This window comes from Heptranchias perlo, chromosome 28, assembly GCF_035084215.1.
Source record: "Heptranchias perlo isolate sHepPer1 chromosome 28, sHepPer1.hap1, whole genome shotgun sequence".
NCBI lineage: Eukaryota > Metazoa > Chordata > Chondrichthyes > Hexanchiformes > Hexanchidae > Heptranchias > Heptranchias perlo.
The window spans coordinates 119,624-140,857 of NC_090352.1; the positions used below are offsets into that span (position 1 = coordinate 119,624).

The 21,234-nt window shown below is 46.7% G+C and overlaps 1 protein-coding gene across 1 annotated transcript in view; it reads left to right on the forward strand.

Annotated features, from left to right (window-relative positions):
- LOC137344767 (carbohydrate-responsive element-binding protein-like) overlaps positions 1-21,234 on the forward strand; it is a 400,141-nt gene that overhangs the window by 103,445 nt on the left and 275,462 nt on the right. The window contains exon 5 of the mRNA XM_068007895.1: positions 20,898-20,978. Coding sequence (XP_067863996.1) covers positions 20,898-20,978 — 81 coding nt within the window. The remainder of the gene's footprint in view (positions 1-20,897; positions 20,979-21,234) is intronic.

Consider the following 21,234-nt stretch of genomic DNA (forward strand, 5'->3'; position numbering starts at 1 on the left):
GAGGAGCAGGTAAATAAAGAGTGAGGAGAGGAGCAGGTAAATAAAGAGTGAGGAGCGGAGCAGGTAAATAAAGAGCGAGGAGAGGAGCAGGTAAATAAAGAGTGAGGAGTGGAGCAGGTAAATAAAGAGCGAGGAGAGGAGCAGGTAAATAAAGAGTGAGGAGAGGAGCAGGTAAATAAAGAGTGAGGAGTGGAGCAGGTAAATAAAGAGCGAGGAGAGGAGCAGGTAAATAAAGAGTGAGGAGAGGAGCAGGTAAATAAAGAGTGAGGAGCGGAGCAGGTAAATAAAGAGTGAGGAGCGGAGCAGGTAAATAAAGAGTGAGGAGCGGAGCAGGTAAATAAAGAGTGAGGAGTGGAGCAGGTAAATAAAGAGTGAGGAGTGGAGCAGGTAAATAAAGAGTGAGGAGCGGAGCAGGTAAATAAAGAGTGAGGAGTGGAGCAGGTAAATAAAGAGTGAGGAGTGGAGCAGGTAAATAAAGAGTGAGGAGAGGAGCAGGTAAATAAAGAGTGAGGAGCGGAGCAGGTAAATAAAGAGTGAGGAGAGGAGCAGGTAAATAAAGAGTGAGGAGTGGAGCAGGTAAATAAAGAGTGAGGAGTGGAGCAGGTAAATAATGAGCGAGGAGTGGAGCAGGTAAATAAAGAGTGAGGAGTGGAGCAGGGAAATGAAGAGTGAGGAGTGGAGCAGGTAAATAAAGAGTGAGGAGTGGAGCAGGTAAATAAAGAGTGAGGAGTGGAGCAGGTAAATAAAGAGTGAGGAGCGGAGCAGGTAAATAAAGAGTGAGGAGCAGGTAAATAAAGAGCGAGGAGAGGAGCTGGTAAATAAAGAGTGAGGAGCGGAGCAGGTAAATAAAGAGTGAGGAGCAGGTAAATAAAGAGCGAGGAGAGGAGCTGGTAAATAAAGAGTGAGGAGTGGAGCAGGTAAATAATGAGTGAGGAGCAGGAAAATAAAGAGTGAGGAGCGGAGCAGGTAAATAAAGAGTGAGGAGCAGGTAAATAAAGAGCGAGGAGAGGAGCTGGTAAATAAAGAGTGAGGAGCGGAGCAGGTAAATAAAGAGCGAGGAGAGGAGCTGGTAAATAAAGAGCGAGGAGAGGAGCAGGGAAATAAAGAGTGAGGAGTGGAGCAGGTAAATAAAGAGCGAGGAGAGGAGCAGGGAAATAAAGAGCGAGGAGAGGAGCAGGTAAATAAAGAGTGAGGAGTGGAGCTGGTAAATAAAGAGTGAGGAGTGGAGCAGGTAAATAAAGAGCGAGGAGAGGAGCTGGTAAATAAAGAGTGAGGAGTGGAGCAGGTAAATAAAGAGTGAGGAGAGGAGCAGGGAAATAAAGAGTGAGGAGTGGAGCAGGTAAATAAAGAGCGAGGAGAGGAGCAGGGAAATAAAGAGCGAGGAGAGGAGCAGGTAAATAAAGAGTGAGGAGTGGAGCTGGTAAATAAAGAGTGAGGAGTGGAGCAGGTAAATAAAGAGCGAGGAGAGGAGCAGGGAAATAAAGAGTGAGGAGTGGAGCAGGTAAATAAAGAGCGAGGAGAGGAGCAGGGAAATAAAGAGTGAGGAGTGGAGCAGGTAAATAAAGAGCGAGGAGAGGAGCAGGGAAATAAAGAGCGAGGAGAGGAGCAGGTAAATAAAGAGTGAGGAGAGGAGCTGGTAAATAAAGAGCGAGGAGAGGAGCTGGTAAATAAAGAGTGAGGAGTGGAGCTGGTAAATAAAGAGCGAGGAGAGGAGCAGGGAAATAAAGAGTGAGGAGTGGAGCAGGTAAATAAAGAGCGAGGAGAGGAGCAGGTAAATAAAGAGTGAGGAGTGGAGCAGGTAAATAATGAGCGAGGAGTGGAGCAGGTAAATAAAGAGTGAGGAGAGGAGCTGGTAAATAAAGAGTGAGGAGAGGAGCAGGTAAATAAAGAGCGAGGAGAGGAGCAGGTAAATAAAGAGTGAGGAGAGGAGCAGGTAAATAAAGAGTGAGGAGAGGAGCAGGTAAATAAAGAGTGAGGAGAGGAGCAGGTAAATAAAGAGTGAGGAGCGGAGCAGGTAAATAATGAGCGAGGAGCGGAGCAGGTAAATAAAGAGCGAGGAGCGGAGCAGGTAAATAAAGAGTGAGGAGAGGAGCAGGTAAATAAAGAGTGAGGAGCGGAGCAGGTAAATAATGAGCGAGGAGCGGAGCAGGTAAATAAAGAGCGAGGAGCGGAGCAGGTAAATAAAGAGTGAGGAGAGGAGCAGGTAAATAATGAGCGAGGAGTGGAGCAGGTAAATAAAGAGCGAGGAGAGGAGCAGGTAAATAAAGAGTGAGGAGAGGAGCAGGTAAATAAAGAGCGAGGAGAGGAGCAGGTAAATAAAGAGCGAGGAGAGGAGCAGGTAAATAAAGAGTGAGGAGTGGAGCAGGTAAATAAAGAGCGAGGAGAGGAGCAGGTAAATAAAGAGCGAGGAGAGGAGCAGGTAAATAAAGAGCGAGGAGTGGAGCAGGTAAATAATGAGTGAGGAGAGGAGCAGGTAAATAATGAGTGAGGAGTGGAGCAGGTAAATAAAGAGTGAGGAGAGGAGCAGGTAAATAATGAGTGAGGAGTGGAGCAGGTAAATAAAGAGCGAGGAGCGGAGCAGGTAAATAAAGAGCGAGGAGAGGAGCTGGTAAATAAAGAGTGAGGAGTGGAGCAGGTAAATAAAGAGCGAGGAGCGGAGCAGGTAAATAAAGAGCACAGAGCGGAGCAGGTAAATAAAGAGTGAGGAGTGGAGCAGGTAAATAAAGAGTGAGGAGTGGAGCAGGAAAATAAAGAGCGAGGAGCGGAGCAGGTAAATAAAGAGCGAGGAGCGGAGCAGGTAAATAAAGAGTGAGGAGAGGAGCAGGTAAATAATGAGCGAGGAGTGGAGCAGGTAAATAAAGAGCGAGGAGAGGAGCAGGTAAATAAAGAGTGAGGAGAGGAGCAGGTAAATAAAGAGCGAGGAGAGGAGCAGGTAAATAAAGAGCGAGGAGAGGAGCAGGTAAATAAAGAGTGAGGAGTGGAGCAGGTAAATAAAGAGCGAGGAGCGGAGCAGGTAAATAAAGAGCGAGGAGAGGAGCTGGTAAATGAAGAGTGAGGAGTGGAGCAGGTAAATAAAGAGCGAGGAGCGGAGCAGGTAAATAAAGAGCACAGAGCGGAGCAGGTAAATAAAGAGTGAGGAGTGGAGCAGGTAAATAAAGAGTGAGGAGTGGAGCAGGAAAATAAAGAGCGAGGAGAGGAGCTGGTAAATAAAGAGCGAGGAGAGGAGCAGGTAAATAAAGAGCGAGGAGAGGAGCAGGTAAATAAAGAGTGAGGAGTGGAGCAGGTAAATAAAGAGTGAGGAGTGGAGCAGGTAAATAATGAGTGAGGAGCAGGAAAATAAAGAGCGAGGAGAGGAGCTGGTAAATAAAGAGTGAGGAGCGGAGCAGGTAAATAAAGAGCGAGGAGAGGAGCTGGTAAATAAAGAGCGAGGAGAGGAGCTGGTAAATAAAGAGTGAGGAGTGGAGCTGGTAAATAAAGAGCGAGGAGAGGAGCTGGTAAATAAAGAGTGAGGAGTGGAGCTGGTAAATAAAGAGCGAGGAGAGGAGCAGGGAAATAAAGAGTGAGGAGTGGAGCAGGTAAATAAAGAGCGAGGAGAGGAGCTGGTAAATAAAGAGTGAGGAGTGGAGCTGGTAAATAAAGAGCGAGGAGAGGAGCAGGGAAATAAAGAGTGAGGAGTGGAGCAGGTAAATAAAGAGTGAGGAGTGGAGCAGGTAAATAAAGAGTGAGGAGAGGAGCAGGTAAATTAAGAGCGAGGAGAGGAGCAGGTAAATAAAGAGCGAGGAGAGGAGCAGGTAAATAAAGAGCGAGGAGAGGAGCTGGTAAATAAAGAGTGAGGAGTGGAGCAGGTAAATAAAGAGTGAGGAGTGGAGCAGGTAAATAATGAGCGAGGAGTGGAGCAGGTAAATAAAGAGTGAGGAGAGGAGCAGGCAAGTAAAGAGTGAGGAGTGGAGCAGGTAAATAAAGAGTGAGGAGAGGAGCTGGTAAATAAAGAGTGAGGAGCGGAGCAGGTAAATAAAGAGTGAGGAGCGGAGCAGGTAAATAAAGAGTGAGGAGCGGAGCAGGTAAATAAAGAGTGAGGAGCGGAGCAGGTAAATAAAGAGTGAGGAGCGGAGCAGGTAAATAAAGAGTGAGGAGAGGAGCAGGTAAATAAAGAGTGAGGAGAGGAGCAGGTAAATAAAGAGTGAGGAGAGGAGCAGGTAAATAAAGAGTGAGGAGAGGAGCAGGTAAATAAAGAGCGAGGAGTGGAGCAGGTAAATAAAGAGCGAGGAGTGGAGCAGGTAAATAAAGAGCGAGGAGTGGAGCAGGTAAATATAGAGTGAGGAGAGGAGCAGGTAAATAAAGAGTGAGGAGAGGAGCAGGTAAATAAAGAGTGAGGAGAGGAGCAGGTAAATAAAGAGTGAGGAGAGGAGCAGGTAAATAAAGAGTGAGGAGAGGAGCAGGTAAATAATGAGCGAGGAGTGGAGCAGGTAAATAAAGAGTGAGGAGAGGAGCAGGTAAATAAAGAGTGAGGAGAGGAGCAGGTAAATAAAGAGTGAGGAGCGGAGCAGGTAAATAAAGAGTGAGGAGCGGAGCAGGTAAATAAAGAGTGAGGAGAGGAGCAGGTAAATAAAGAGTGAGGAGCGGAGCAGGTAAATAAAGAGTGAGGAGAGGAGCAGGTAAATAAAGAGCGAGGAGCGGAGCAGGTAAATAAAGAGCGAGGAGAGGAGCAGGTAAATAAAGAGTGAGGAGAGGAGCAGGTAAATAAAGAGTGAGGAGCGGAGCAGGTAAATAAAGAGTGAGGAGAGGAGCAGGTAAATAAAGAGTGAGGAGAGGAGCAGGTAAATAAAGAGTGAGGAGAGGAGCAGGTAAATAAAGAGTGAGGAGAGGAGCAGGTAAATAAAGAGTGAGGAGCGGAGCAGGTAAATAATGAGCGAGGAGTGGAGCAGGGAAATAAAGAGCGAGGAGCGGAGCAGGTAAATAAAGAGCGAGGAGAGGAGCAGGTAAATAAAGAGTGAGGAGTGGAGCAGGTAAATAAAGAGTGAGGAGCAGGTAAATAAAGAGTGAGGAGAGGAGCAGGTAAATAAAGAGCGAGGAGAGGAGCAGGTAAATAAAGAGCGAGGAGAGGAGCAGGTAAATAAAGAGTGAGGAGCGGAGCAGGTAAATAAAGAGTGAGGAGAGGAGCAGGTAAATAAAGAGCGAGGAGAGGAGCAGGTAAATAAAGAGTGAGGAGCGGAGCAGGTAAATAAAGAGTGAGGAGAGGAGCAGGTAAATAAAGAGTGAGGAGCAGGTAAATAAAGAGTGAGGAGAGGAGCAGGTAAATAAAGAGTGAGGAGTGGAGCAGGTAAATAAAGAGTGAGGAGCAGGTAAATAAAGAGTGAGGAGAGGAGCAGGTAAATAAAGAGTGAGGAGTGGAGCAGGTAAATAAAGAGTGAGGAGAGGAGCAGGTAAATAAAGAGCGAGGAGAGGAGCAGGTAAATAAAGAGTGAGGAGCGGAGCAGGTAAATAAAGAGTGAGGAGAGGAGCAGGTAAATAAAGAGTGAGGAGAGGAGCAGGTAAATAAAGAGTGAGGAGCGGAGCAGGTAAATAAAGAGTGAGGAGCGGAGCAGGTAAATAAAGAGCGAGGAGTGGAGCAGGTAAATAAAGAGCGAGGAGCAGGTAAATAAAGAGTGAGGAGAGGAGCAGGTAAATAAAGAGTGAGGAGAGGAGCAGGTAAATAAAGAGTGAGGAGAGGAGCAGGTAAATAAAGAGTGAGGAGAGGAGCAGGTAAATAAAGAGCGAGGAGAGGAGCAGGTAAATAAAGAGCGAGGAGCGGAGCAGGTAAATAAAGAGCGAGGAGCGGAGCAGGTAAATAAAGAGCGAGGAGCGGAGCAGGTAAATAAAGAGTGAGGAGCGGAGCAGGTAAATAAAGAGCGAGGAGTGGAGCAGGTAAATAAAGAGCGAGGAGCAGGTAAATAAAGAGTGAGGAGAGGAGCAGGTAAATAAAGAGTGAGGAGAGGAGCAGGTAAATAAAGAGTGAGGAGAGGAGCAGGTAAATAAAGAGTGAGGAGAGGAGCAGGTAAATAAAGAGCGAGGAGAGGAGCAGGTAAATAAAGAGCGAGGAGAGGAGCAGGTAAATAAAGAGTGAGGAGCAGGTAAATAAAGAGCGAGGAGAGGAGCAGGTAAATAATGAGTGAGGAGTGGAGCAGGTAAATAAAGAGCGAGGAGCGGAGCAGGTAAATAATGAGTGAGGAGTGGAGCAGGTAAATAAAGAGCGAGGAGCGGAGCAGGTAAATAAAGAGTGAGGAGTGGAGCAGGTAAATAAAGAGCGAGGAGAGGAGCTGGTAAATAAAGAGTGAGGAGTGGAGCAGGTAAATAAAGAGCGAGGAGCGGAGCAGGTAAATAAAGAGCACAGCGGAGCAGGTAAATGAAGAGTGAGGAGTGGAGCAGGTAAATAAAGAGTGAGGAGTGGAGCAGGAAAATAAAGAGCGAGGAGAGGAGCAGGTAAATAAAGAGCGAGGAGAGGAGCAGGTAAATAAAGAGCGAGGAGAGGAGCTGGTAAATAAAGAGTGAGGAGCGGAGCAGGTAAATAAAGAGTGAGGAGAGGAGCAGGTAAATAAAGAGTGAGGAGTGGAGCAGGTAAATAAAGAGTGAGGAGCGGAGCAGGTAAATAAAGAGTGAGGAGTGGAGCAGGTAAATAAAGAGTGAGGAGAGGAGCAGGTAAATAAAGAGTGAGGAGAGGAGCTGGTAAATAAAGAGCGAGGAGTGGAGCAGGGAAATAAAGAGTGAGGAGAGGAGCAGGTAAATGAAGAGTGAGGAGCGGAGCAGGTAAATAAAGAGTGAGGAGAGGAGCAGGTAAATAAAGAGTGAGGAGAGGAGCAGGTAAATAAAGAGTGAGGAGAGGAGCAGGTAAATAAAGAGTGAGGAGAGGAGCAGGTAAATAAAGAGTGAGGAGAGGAGCTGGTAAATAAAGAGCGAGGAGTGGAGCAGGTAAATAAAGAGTGAGGAGCGGAGCAGGTAAATAAAGAGTGAGGAGAGGAGCTGGTAAATAAAGAGCGAGGAGTGGAGCAGGTAAATAAAGAGTGAGGAGTGGAGCAGGTAAATAAAGAGTGAGGAGTGGAGCAGGTAAATAAAGAGTGAGGAGTGGAGCAGGTAAATAAAGAGTGAGGAGTAGAGCAGGTAAATAAAGAGTGAGGAGTGGAGCAGGGAAATAAAGAGTGAGGAGTGGAGCAGGTAAATAAAGAGTGAGGAGAGGAGCAGGTAAATAAAGAGCGAGGAGTGGAGCAGGTAAATAAAGAGTGAGGAGTGGAGCAGGTAAATAATGAGTGAGGAGTGGAGCAGGTAAATAATGAGTGAGGAGTGGAGCAGGTAAATAGAGAGTGAGGAGAGGAGCAGGTAAATAAAGAGTGAGGAGAGGAGCAGGTAAATAAAGAGTGAGGAGTAGAGCAGGTAAATAAAGAGTGAGGAGTGGAGCAGGTAAATAAAGAGTGAGGAGTGGAGCAGGTAAATAAAGAGTGAGGAGTAGAGCAGGTAAATAAAGAGTGAGGAGTGGAGCAGGTAAATAAAGAGCGAGGAGAGGAGCAGGTAAATAAAGAGTGAGGAGTGGAGCAGGTAAATAAAGAGCGAGGAGAGGAGCAGGTAAATAAAGAGCGAGGAGTGGAGCAGGTAAATAAAGAGTGAGGAGTGGAGCAGGTAAATAATGAGTGAGGAGTGGAGCAGGTAAATGGAGAGCGAGGAGCGGAGCAGGTAAATAAAGAGTGAGGAGTGGAGCAGGTAAATAAAGAGTGAGGAGAGGAGCAGGTAAATAAAGAGTGAGGAGAGGAACAGGTAAATAAAGAGGGAGGAGCGGAGCAGGTAAATAAAGAGTGAGGAGCAGGTAAATAAAGAGCGAGGAGAGGAGCTGGTAAATAAAGAGTGAGGAGCGGAGCAGGTAAATAAAGAGTGAGGAGAGGAGCAGGTAAATAAAGAGCGAGGAGAGGAGCTGGTAAATAAAGAGCGAGGAGCGGAGCAGGTAAATAGAGAGTGAGGAGAGGAGCAGGTAAATAAAGAGTGAGGAGCAGGTAAATAAAGAGCGAGGAGCGGAGCAGGTAAATAAAGAGCGAGGAGCGGAGCAGGTAAATAGAGAGTGAGGAGAGGAGCAGGTAAATAAAGAGTGAGGAGCAGGTAAATAAAGAGCGAGGAGCGGAGCAGGTAAATAAAGAGCGAGGAGTGGAGCAGGTAAATAATGAGTGAGGAGTGGAGCAGGTAAATAAAGAGCGAGGAGAGGAGCAGGTAAATAAAGAGTGAGGAGAGGAGCTGGTAAATAAAGAGTGAGGAGCGGAGCAGGTAAATAAAGAGTGAGGAGCAGGTAAATAAAGAGTGAGGAGCGGAGCAGGTAAATAAAGAGTGAGGAGCAGGTAAATAAAGAGCGAGGAGAGGAGCTGGTAAATAAAGAGCGAGGAGTGGAGCTGGTAAATAAAGAGCGAGGAGAGGAGCAGGGAAATAAAGAGTGAGGAGTGGAGCAGGGAAATAAAGAGTGAGGAGAGGAGCAGGTAAATAAAGAGCGAGGAGTGGAGCAGGTAAATAATGAGTGAGGAGCAGGTAAATAAAGAGTGAGGAGCGGAGCAGGTAAATAAAGAGTGAGGAGAGGAGCAGGTAAATAAAGAGTGAGGAGTGGAGCAGGTAAATAAAGAGCGAGGAGAGGAGCAGGTAAATAAAGAGCGAGGAGAGGAGCAGGTAAATAAAGAGCGAGGAGAGGAGCTGGTAAATAAAGAGTGAGGAGTGGAGCAGGTTAATAAAGAGCGAGGAGAGGAGCTGGTAAATAAAGAGCGAGGAGAGGCGCAGGCAAATAAAGAGCGAGGAGTGGAGCTGGTAAATAAAGAGCGAGGAGAGGAGCAGGCAAATAAAGAGCGAGGAGTGGAGCAGGTAAATAAAGAGCGAGGAGAGGAGCTGGTAAATAAAGAGCGAGGAGAGGAGCAGGCAAATAAAGAGCGAGGAGTGGAGCAGGTAAATAAAGAGTGAGGAGAGGAGCTGGTAAATAAAGAGCGAGGACTGGAGCAGGTAAATAAAGAGCGAGGAGAGGAGCAGGTAAATAAAGAGTGAGGAGCGGAGCAGGTAAATAAAGAGTGAGGAGAGGAGCAGGTAAATAAAGAGCGAGGAGTGGAGCTGGTAAATAAAGAGCGAGGAGAGGAGCAGGCAAATAAAGAGCGAGGAGTGGAGCAGGTAAATAAAGAGCGAGGAGAGGAGCTGGTAAATAAAGAGCGAGGAGAGGAGCAGGTAAATAAAGAGTGAGGAGAGGAGCTGGTAAATAAAGAGTGAGGAGCGGAGCAGGTAAATAAAGAGTGAGGAGAGGAGCTGGTAAATAAAGAGTGAGGAGTGGAGCAGGTAAATAAAGAGCGAGGAGTGGAGCAGGTAAATAAAGAGTGAGGAGAGGAGCTGGTAAATAAAGAGTGAGGAGTGGAGCAGGTAAATAAAGAGCGAGGAGTGGAGCAGGTAAATAAAGAGTGAGGAGCAGGTAAATAAAGAGCGAGGAGTGGAGCTGGTAAATAAAGAGTGAGGAGTGGAGCAGGTAAATAAAGAGTGAGGAGAGGAGCTGGTAAATAAAGAGTGAGGAGTGGAGCAGGTAAATAAAGAGTGAGGAGAGGAGCTGGTAAATAAAGAGTGAGGAGTGGAGCAGGTAAATAAAGAGCGAGGAGTGGAGCAGGTAAATAAAGAGTGAGGAGCAGGTAAATAAAGAGTGAGGAGAGGAGCTGGTAAATAAAGAGTGAGGAGTGGAGCAGGTAAATAAAGAGCGAGGAGTGGAGCAGGTAAATAAAGAGTGAGGAGCAGGCAAATAAAGAGCGAGGAGTGGAGCTGGTAAATAAAGAGCGAGGAGAGGAGCTGGTAAATAAAGAGTGAGGAGTGGAGCAGGTAAATAAAGAGCGAGGAGTGGAGCAGGTAAATAAAGAGTGAGGAGAGGAGCTGGTAAATAAAGAGCGAGGAGTGGAGCAGGTAAATAAAGAGTGAGGAGTGGAGCAGGTAAATAAAGAGCGAGGAGCGGAGCAGGTAAATAAAGAGTGAGGAGCGGAGCAGGTAAATAAAGAGTGAGGAGAGGAGCAGGTAAATAAAGAGTGAGGAGCGGAGCAGGTAAATAAAGAGCGAGGAGTGGAGCAGGTAAATAAAGAGTGAGGAGTGGAGCAGGTAAATAAAGAGCGAGGAGTGGAGCAGGTAAATAAAGAGTGAGGAGTGGAGCAGGTAAATAAAGAGCGAGGAGCGGAGCAGGTAAATAAAGAGTGAGGAGCGGAGCAGGTAAATAAAGAGTGAGGAGAGGAGCAGGTAAATAAAGAGTGAGGAGCGGAGCAGGTAAATAAAGAGTGAGGAGAGGAGCAGGTAAATAAAGAGTGAGGAGCGGAGCAGGTAAATAAAGAGTGAGGAGAGGAGCAGGTAAATAAAGAGCGAGGAGCGGAGCAGGTAAATAATGAGCGAGGAGTGGAGCAGGTAAATAATGAGCGAGGAGTGGAGCAGGTAAATAAAGAGTGAGGAGAGGAGCAGGTAAATAAAGAGTGAGGAGAGGAGCAGGTAAATAAAGAGTGAGGAGAGGAGCAGGTAAATAAAGAGTGAGGAGAGGAGCAGGTAAATAAAGAGTGAGGAGCGGAGCAGGTAAATAATGAGCGAGGAGTGGAGCAGGTAAATAAAGAGCGAGGAGTGGAGCAGGTAAATAAAGAGTGAGGAGCGGAGCAGGTAAATAAAGAGCGAGGAGAGGAGCAGGTAAATAAAGAGTGAGGAGTGGAGCAGGTAAATAAAGAGTGAGGAGCAGGTAAATAAAGAGTGAGGAGAGGAGCAGGTAAATAAAGAGTGAGGAGTGGAGCAGGTAAATAAAGAGCGAGGAGTGGAGCAGGTAAATAAAGAGTGAGGAGAGGAGCAGGTAAATAAAGAGTGAGGAGTGGAGCAGGTAAATAAAGAGTGAGGACTGGAGCAGGTAAATAAAGAGTGAGGACTGGAGCAGGTAAATAATGAGCGAGGAGAGGAGCAGGTAAATAAAGAGTGAGGAGAGGAGCAGGTAAATAAAGAGTGAGGAGAGGAGCAGGTAAATAAAGAGTGAGGAGAGGAGCAGGTAAATAAAGAGTGAGGAGAGGAGCAGGTAAATAAAGAGTGAGGAGAGGAGCAGGTAAATAAAGAGTGAGGAGTGGAGCAGGTAAATAAAGAGTGAGGAGTGGAGCAGGTAAATAAAGAGTGAGGAGCAGGTAAATAAAGAGTGAGGAGAGGAGCAGGTAAATAAAGAGTGAGGAGAGGAGCAGGTAAATAAAGAGTGAGGAGAGGAGCAGGTAAATAAAGAGTAAGGAGAGGAGCAGGTAAATAAAGAGCGAGGAGAGGAGCAGGCAAATAAAGAGCGAGGAGTGGAGCAGGTAAATAAAGAGTGAGGAGTGGAGCAGGTAAATAAAGAGTGAGGAGTGGAGCAGGTAAATAAAGAGTGAGGAGTGGAGCAGGCAAATAAAGAGCGAGGAGAGGAGCAGGTAAATAAAGAGCGAGGAGTGGAGCAGGTAAATAAAGAGTGAGGAGAGGAGCAGGTAAATAAAGAGCGAGGAGAGGAGCAGGTAAATAAAGAGCGAGGAGTGGAGCAGGTAAATAAAGAGTGAGGAGCGGAGCAGGTAAATAAAGAGTGAGGAGAGGAGCAGATAAATAAAGAGCGAGGAGCGGAGCAGGTAAATAAAGAGTGAGGAGAGGAGCAGGTAAATAAAGAGCGAGGAGAGGAGCTGGTAAATAAAGAGCGAGGAGTGGAGCAGGTAAATAAAGAGTGAGGAGAGGAGCAGGTAAATAAAGAGGGAGGAGAGGAGCAGGTAAATAAAGAGTGAGGAGAGGAGCAGGTAAATAAAGAGGGAGGAGAGGAGCAGGTAAATAAAGAGTGAGGAGAGGAGCAGGTAAATAAAGAGCGAGGAGCGGAGCAGGTAAATAAAGAGTGAGGAGCGGAGCAGGTAAATAAAGAGTGAGGAGAGGAGCAGGTAAATAAAGAGGGAGGAGCGGAGCAGGTAAATAAAGAGTGAGGAGCGGAGCAGGTAAATAAAGAGCGAGGAATGGAGCAGGTAAATAAAGAGTGAGGAGTGGAACAGGTAAATAAAGAGGGAGGAGCGGAGCAGGTAAATAAAGAGGGAGGAGCGGAGCAGGTAAATAAAGAGTGAGGAGTGGAGTGCGTAAATAAAGAGCGAGGAGAGGAGCGGGTAAATAAAGAGTGAGGAGAGGAGCAGGTAAATAAAGAGTGAGGAGTGGAGCAGGTAAATAAAGAGTGAGGACTGGAGCAGGTAAATAAAGAGTGAGGACTGGAGCAGGTAAATAAAGAGTGAGGACTGGAGCAGGTAAATAATGAGCGAGGAGTGGAGCAGGTAAATAAAGAGTGAGGAGAGGAGCAGGTAAATAAAGAGTGAGGAGAGGAGCAGGTAAATAAAGAGTGAGGAGAGGAGCAGGTAAATAAAGAGTGAGGAGAGGAGCAGGTAAATAAAGAGTGAGGAGAGGAGCAGGTAAATAAAGAGTGAGGAGAGGAGCAGGTAAATAAAGAGTGAGGAGAGGAGCAGGTAAATAAAGAGTGAGGAGAGGAGCAGGTAAATAAAGAGTGAGGAGTGGAGCAGGTAAATAAAGAGTGAGGAGCGGAGCAGGTAAATAAAGAGTGAGGACTGGAGCAGGTAAATAATGAGCGAGGAGTGGAGCAGGTAAATAAAGAGTGAGGAGAGGAGCAGGTAAATAAAGAGTGAGGAGAGGAGCAGGTAAATAAAGAGTGAGGAGAGGAGCAGGTAAATAAAGAGTGAGGAGAGGAGCAGGTAAATAAAGAGTGAGGAGAGGAGCAGGTAAATAAAGAGTGAGGAGTGGAGCAGGTAAATAAAGAGTGAGGAGTGGAGCAGGTAAATAAAGAGTGAGGAGTGGAGCAGGTAAATAAAGAGTGAGGAGCAGGTAAATAAAGAGTGAGGAGAGGAGCAGGTAAATAAAGAGTGAGGAGAGGAGCAGGTAAATAAAGAGTGAGGAGAGGAGCAGGTAAATAAAGAGTGAGGAGAGGAGCAGGTAAATAAAGAGTGAGGAGAGGAGCAGGTAAATAAAGAGTGAGGAGTGGAGCAGGTAAATAAAGAGCGAGGAGAGGAGCAGGTAAATAAAGAGCGAGGAGAGGAGCAGGCAAATAAAGAGCGAGGAGTGGAGCAGGTAAATAAAGAGTGAGGAGTGGAGCAGGTAAATAAAGAGTGAGGAGTGGAGCAGGCAAATAAAGAGCGAGGAGAGGAGCAGGTAAATAAAGAGCGAGGAGTGGAGCAGGTAAATAAAGAGTGAGGAGAGGAGCAGGTAAATAAAGAGCGAGGAGAGGAGCAGGTAAATAAAGAGCGAGGAGTGGAGCAGGTAAATAAAGAGTGAGGAGCGGAGCAGGTAAATAAAGAGTGAGGAGAGGAGCAGATAAATAAAGAGCGAGGAGCGGAGCAGGTAAATAAAGAGTGAGGAGAGGAGCAGGTAAATAAAGAGCGAGGAGAGGAGCTGGTAAATAAAGAGCGAGGAGTGGAGCAGGTAAATAAAGAGTGAGGAGAGGAGCAGGTAAATAAAGAGGGAGGAGAGGAGCAGGTAAATAAAGAGGGAGGAGAGGAGCAGGTAAATAAAGAGTGAGGAGAGGAGCAGGTAAATAAAGAGCGAGGAGCGGAGCAGGTAAATAAAGAGTGAGGAGAGGAGCAGGTAAATAAAGAGGGAGGAGAGGAGCAGGTAAATAAAGAGTGAGGAGAGGAGCAGGTAAATAAAGAGGGAGGAGAGGAGCAGGTAAATAAAGAGGGAGGAGAGGAGCAGGTAAATAAAGAGTGAGGAGAGGAGCAGGTAAATAAAGAGCGAGGAGCGGAGCAGGTAAATAAAGAGTGAGGAGCGGAGCAGGTAAATAAAGAGTGAGGAGAGGAGCAGGTAAATAAAGAGGGAGGAGCGGAGCAGGTAAATAAAGAGTGAGGAGCGGAGCAGGTAAATAAAGAGCGAGGAATGGAGCAGGTAAATAAAGAGTGAGGAGTGGAACAGGTAAATAAAGAGGGAGGAGCGGAGCAGGTAAATAAAGAGGGAGGAGCGGAGCAGGTAAATAAAGAGTGAGGAGTGGAGTGCGTAAATAAAGAGCGAGGAGAGGAGCGGGTAAATAAAGAGCGAGGAGAGGAGCGGGTAAATAAAGAGTGAGGAGTGGAACAGGTAAATAAAGAGTGAGGAGAGGAGCAGGTAAATAAAGAGTGAGGAGAGGAGCAGGTAAATAAAGAGTGAGGAGAGGAGCAGGTAAATAAAGAGTGAGGAGAGGAGCAGGTAAATAAAGAGTGAGGAGAGGAGCAGGTAAATAAAGAGTGAGGAGAGGAGCGGGTAAATAAAGAGCGAGGAGAGGAGCGGGTAAATAAAGAGCGAGGAGAGGAGCGGGTAAATAAAGAGTGAGGAGCGGGTAAATAAAGAGTGAGGAGCGGGTAAATAAAGAGTGATGAGCGGGTAAATAAAGAGTGAGGAGCGGGTAAATAAAGAGTGAGGAGCGGGTAAATAAAGAGTGAGGAGCGGGTAAATAAAGAGTGAGGAGCGGGTAAATAAAGAGTGAGGAGCGGGTAAATAAAGAGCGAGGAGCGGGTAAATAAGGAGCGAGGAGAGGAGCGGGTAAATAAGGAGCGAGGAGAGGAGCGGGTAAATAAAGAGCGAGGAGAGGAGCGGGTAAATAAAGAGCGAGGAGAGGAGCGGGTAAATAAAGAGCGAGGAGAGGAGCTGGTAAATAAAGAGCGAGGAGCGGAGCTGGTAAATAGAGTGTAAGAAGCATCAGACAATCTGCAGTCCATGTTTGTATTAAACAGGTGACTGATGCCTTATTTGCTGGAGTGAACAGATTCATCACTTTCCCCATTGACATTCAGAAGCCACAGGATAGGGTTGGTGCAGCTTTCAGAATCGCCCCCAAGTCCAGGGCACCAGTGCACCTACCTCACCCTGTTTCCTCACATGTTGCTGCCTGAGGATTCATTGGGATGAATCACAAGGGGTTCACGGCAGTAGTGAGAGGGGATATATCCGAGGGTTCGCCCACTGAGTCTATATGGGTAGAACTGAAAAATAAGAAGGGAGAGATCACTTTGATAGGATTGTACTACAGACCCCCAAATAGTCAACGGGAAATTGAGGAGCAAATATGTAAGGAGATTACAGACAGCTGCAAGAAAAATAGGGTGGTAATAGTAGGGGACTTTAACTTTCCCAACATCGACTGGGACAGCCATAGCATTAGGGGCTTGGATGGAGAGAAATTTGTTGAGTGTATTCAGGAGGAATTTCTCATTCAGTATGTGGATGGCCCGACTAGAGAGGGGGCAAAACTTGACCTCCTCTTGGGAAATAAGGAAGGGCAGGTGACAGAAGTGTTAGTGAGGGATCACTTTGGGACCAGTGATCATAATTCCATTAGTTTTAAGATAGCTATGGAGAAGGATAGGTCTGGCCCAAAAGTTAAAATTCTAAATTGGGGAAAGGCCAATTTTGATGGTATTAGACAGGAACTTTCAGAAGTTGATTGGGAGAGTCTGTTGGCAGGCAAAGGGACGTCTGGTAAGTGGGAGGCTTTCAAAAGTGTGTTAACCAGGGTTCAGGGTAAGCACATTCCTTATAAAGTGAAGGGCAAGGCTGGTAGAAGTAGGGAACCTTGGATGACTCGGGAGATTGAGGCACTAGTCAAAAAGAAGAAGGAGGCATATGACATGCATAGGCAGCTGGGATCAAGTGGATCCCTTGAAGAGTATAGAGATTGCCGGAGTAGAGTTAAGAGAGAAATCAGGAGGGCAAAAAGGGGATATGAGATTGCTTTGGCAGATCAGGCAAAGGTGAATCCAAAGAGCTTCTACAAATACATAAAGGGCAAAAGGGTAACTAGGGAGAGAGTAGGGCCTCTTAAGGATCAACAAGGTCATCTATGTGCGGAACCACAAGAGATGGGTGAGATCCTGAATGAATATTTCACATCAGTATTTACGGTTGAGAAAGGCATGGATGTTAGGGAACTTGGGGAAATAAATAGTGATGTCTTGAGGAGTGTACATATTACAGAGAGGGAGGTGCTGGAAGTCTTAACGCGCATCAAGGTAGATAAATCTCCGGGACCTGATGAAATGTATCCCAGGACGTTATGGGAGGTTAGGGAGGAAATTGCGGGTCCCCTAGCAGAGATATTTGAATCATCCACCGCTACAGGTGAGGTGTCTGAAGATTGGAGGGTAGCAAATGTTGTGCCTTTGTTTAAGAAGGGCGGCAGGGAAAAGCCTGGGAACTACAGACCAGTGAGCCTGACATCTGTAGTGGGTAAGTTGTTAGAGGGTATTCTGAGGGACAGGATCTACAGGCATTTGGAGAGGCAGGGACTAATTAGGAACAGTCAGCATGGTTTTGTGAGAGGAAAATCATGTCTCACGAATTTGATTGAGTTTTTTGAGGGGGTAACCAAGAAGATAGATGAGGGCTGTGCAGTAGACGTGGTCTACATGGACTTCAGCAAAGCATTTGACAAGGTACCGCATGGTAGGTTGTTACATAAGGTTAAATCTCATGGGATCCAAGGTGAGGTAGCCAATTGGATACAACATTGGCTTGACGACAGAAGACAGAGGGTGGTTGTCGAGGGTTGTTTTTCAAACTGGATGCCTGTGTCCAGCGGTGTGCCTCAGGGATCGGTGCTGGGTCCGCTGTTATTTGTTATTTATATTAATGATTTGGATGAGAATTTAGGAGGCATGGTTAGTAAGTTTGCAGATGACACCAAGATTGGTGGCATTGTGGACAGTGAAGAAGGTTATCTGGGATTGCAACGGGATCTTGATAAATTGGGCCAGTGGGCCGATGAATGGCAGATGGAGTTTAATTTAGATAAATGTGAGGTGATGCATTTTGGTCGATCGAATCGGGCCAGGACCTACTCCGTTAATGGTAGGGCGTTGGGGAGAGTTATAGAACAAAGAGATCTAGGAGTACAGATTCATAGCTCCTTGAAAGTGGAGTCACAGGTGGATAGGGTGGTGAAGAAGGCATTCAGCATGCTTGGTTTCATTGGTCAGAACATTGAATGCAGGAGTTGGGATGTCTTGTTGAAGTTGTACAGGGCATTGGTGAGGCCACACTTGGAGTACTGTGTACAGTTCTGGTCACCCTATTATAGAAAGGATATTATTAAACTAGAAAGAGTGCAGAAAAGATTTACTTGGATGCTACCGGGACTTGATGGTTTGACTTACAGGGAGAGGTTAGACAGACTGGGACTTTTTTCCCTGGAGAGTAGGAGGTTAAGGGGTGATCTTATAGAAGTCTATAAAATAATGAGGGGCATAGATAAGGTCGATAGTCAAAATCTTTTCCCAAAGGTAGGGGAGTCTATAACGAGGGGGCACAGATTTAAGGTGAGAGGGGAGAGATACAAAAGGGTCCAGAGGGGCAATTTTTTCACTCAAAGGGTGGTGAGTGTCTGGAACGAGCTGCCAGAGGCAGTAGTAGAGGCGGGTACAATTTTGTCTTTTAAAAAGCATTTGGACAGTTACATGGGTAAGATGGGTATAGAGGGATATGGGCCAAGTGCAGGCAATTGGAACTAGCTTAGTGGCATAAACTGGGCGACATGGACATGTTGGGCCGAAGGGCCTGTTTCCATGTTGTAACTTCTATGATTCTATGATTCTATAATGTTCAAGTAGTGACCAACATGACCTGCCATACATGCAGGCCCGTGTCCACTTCTCTGACCGTCAGGATGTCTGTGGAGTCGAGGCAGCAATACAGTTTCTCCTGGCTCCACACAAAGGTTCTTTAAAACATTTTTTTCTCAAATCCTCACCAATATTTGATGTCGGCTGCTTCGGCTGCAGTGGCTGCTGCAGAATACTGAGTGGGGCAAACCCAATACCATCGCTGCCCAGCTTCTGTGAGGATACCTAAAACAGGTATTAGGGCCCCTCATTTACATATTTAACCGACCTAACCCCTGTTTTAGGCAGCCGACAGGAATGCCTGAAGAATGGCCTGATGTGATTTTGGGTTGGACGTTTCTCAGGTGACCTTGGGCACAGGACGTTGGTCCCCGACATTGGGCCTCGTTGCACCCATGTTATGTCCCAAAAATGGTCCAATTTCTCCCCCAATGATTCAGACGCCTGTACAGGTCTGGTGGTTTTCTCCAATACAGCCTATAGGGAGCACCGCTATAAACTTTGCTCTGCAATAAGGACTGCATATTGAGCCACCATTGGAGGAGGGCCATCAACAAGATGAGGCGGGGGGGGGGATGAGAATGAAATGGAGCACGGCAAGGAAATGAGCAGCTCTTCAATTGCAGGTAATTGCAGGTAATTGAAGAGAACTTCACTCCCCTGCTCCAACATCTGCCGAAATACCAAAATTGGAACGTTGGAACCGGAGGAGGCCATTCATCCCCTCGAGCCTGTTCCACCATTCAGTTAGACCATGGCTGATCTGCACTTCAGCTTCATTTACCCCGCTTTCTATTAACATTTCCTCTCCGGGAACAGTTTTCACACAAAGATTTCAAATAGCAATTTGGATTTATTTTATTCGTTGTTGGGATGTGGGCGTCACTGACAAGGCCATTCATTGCCCATCCCTAATTGCCCTTGAGAAGGTGGTGGTGAGCCGCCTTCTTAAACTCCTGCAGTCCGTGTGGTGACGGTTCTCCCACAGTGCTGTTAGAAAGGGAGTTTCAGGATTTTGACCCAGCGACGATGAAGGTCGGCCGATAAATTTCCAAGTTGGGATGGTGTGTGACTTGGAGGGGAACGTGCAGGTGGTGGTGTTCCCATGTACCTGCTGCTCTTGTCCTTCTAGGTGGTAGAGATCAAGGGTTTGGGAGGCTATCGAAGAAGCCTTGGCAAGTTGCTGCAGTGCATCCTGTGGATGGTACACACTGCAGCCACGTTGCGCCAGTGGTGAATGGAGTGAATGTTTAGGGTGGTGGATGGGGTGCCAATCAAGTGGGCTGCTTTGTCCTGGATGGTGTCGAGCTTCTTGAGTATTGTTGGAGCTGCACTCATCCAGGCAAGTGGAGAGTATACCATCACTCTCCTGACTTGTGCCTTCTCGGTGGTGGAGAGGCTTTGGGGAGTCAGGAGGTGAGTCACTCGCCGCAGAATACCCAGCCTCTGACCTGCTCTCATAGTCACAGCATTTATGTGGCTGGTCCAGTTGAGTTTCTGGTCAATGGTGACCCCCAGGATGTTGATGGTGGGGGATTCGGCGATGGTAATGCCGTTGAATGTCAAGGGGAGGTGGTTAGACTCTCTCTTGTTGGAGATGGTCATTGCCTGGCACTTGTCTGGCACGAATGTTACTTTCCACTTATCAGCCCAAGCCTAGATGTTGTCCAGGTCTTGCTGCATGCGGGCACAGACTGCTTCATTATTTGAGGGGTTGCGAATGGAACTGAACACTGTGCAATCATCAGCAAACATCCCCATTTCTGACCTTATGGTGGAGGGAAAGTCATTGATGAAGCAGCTGAAGATGGTTGGGCCTAGGACACTGCCCTGAGGAACTCCTGCAGCAATGTCCTGGGGCTGAGATGATTGGCCTCCAACAACCACTACCATCTTCCTCTGTGCTAGGTATGACTCCAGCCACTGGAGAGTTTTCCCCCTGATTCCTGTTGACTTCAATTTTACTAGGGCTCCTTGGTGCCACACTCGGTCAAATGCTGCCTTGATGTCAAGGGCAGTTCACTCTCACCTCACCTCTGGAATTCAGCTCTTTTGTCCATGTTTGGATCAAGGCTGTAATGAGGTCTGGAGCCGAGTGGTCCTGGTGGAACCCAAACTGAGCATCGGTGAGCAGGTTATTGGTGAGTAAGTGCCGCTTGATAGCACTGTCGACGACACCTTCCATCACCTTGCTGATGATTGAGAGTAGACTGCTGGGGCGGTAATTGGCCGGATTGGATTTGTCCTGCTTTTTGTGGACAGGACATACCTGGGCAATTTTCCACATTGTCGGGTAGATGCCAGTGTTGTAGCTGTACTGGAACAGCTTGGCTCGAGGCGCAGCTCGTTCTGGAGCACAGGTGGTCAGCACTACAGCCGGGATATTGCCATGACCCTTTGCTGTGTCCTCTGCACTCAGCTGTTTCTTGATATCACATGGAATGAATTGAATTGGCTGACGGCTGACATCTGTGATGGTGGGACCTCAGGAGGAGGCCGAGAAGGATTGAATGGTAAATATAGAATGGATTTAGATAAATGAAAAAGTTCTTTACTCAGAGTGAGAAATGTTTGGAATAATATACAAGGCAAAGTAATAGAGGCAGAAATATTGAGGTTATTTGATGTACGAGGTTCCACGATGGAGATTTAATGTACTAGAGGGATGAGCTTTGATGGGCTGAATGCCATTTTTTTATCTCTGAATTTTCTTGTCTACGTTGTTAAATTTTGGCACCTTCAGCAATTCTCCAACTGGAAATCAACGGGAGTCAGCCTTGGTTCAGTGGGTGCCATGCTCACATGAGGCAGAAGGTCATGGATTCAAGTCCCACTCCAAAAACTTAAGCACATAATCCAGGCTGACACTCCCAGTGCAGTACCGAGGGAGTGCTGCATTGTTGGCAGTGCCGGCTTCTGGATGAGACATTAAACCGAGGCCCCGTCTGCCCTCTCAGGTTAACGTAAAAGATCCCATGGCACTACTTCGAAAAAGATGGGGGAGTTCTCTCTGGTGTCCTGGCCAAACATTTATCCTTTAACCAATGTCACAAACAGATTATCTGGTCGCTATCACGTTGCTGTTTGTGGGAGCTCGCTGTGTGCTGATTGGTTGCCGTGTTTCCCCACATTACAACAATGACTACACTTCAAAAGTACTTCTTTGACTGTGAAATGCTTTGGGACATCCTGAGGTGGTGAACGGTGTTATATAAATGCAAGTTTGTTGTTCTTTCTTTCAGTGTGTGCAATGATTTTCCTGAGCGGTTTTGTTCTGATTTCTGACAGTGTACACCAGCAATGCTGACATCATCCAGCCTGACCTCACTCCACTGCAGCCCGACCTGGATGAGTTGATGGATATGCAAGGTAGGACACACCTCACCTTTCCATCACCCTCTTATAACATCAGTGGAGTAGGTAAAAGCTCACCAAACATCAGCCGTTATGATTTCCCCCCAAAATAAACTGAAAAACTTCATAATATTTCAGTACCTTTACAGTATTTTAACAAATAGAAGAATTGATATGACCAGGAAAATTATTGGGCTGAAAGGAGCCAAGTGTTTCCACACCGACTATCTCACTGTCGACCACAATCCCTTCTCTCTGGAGGCCGAGAGCT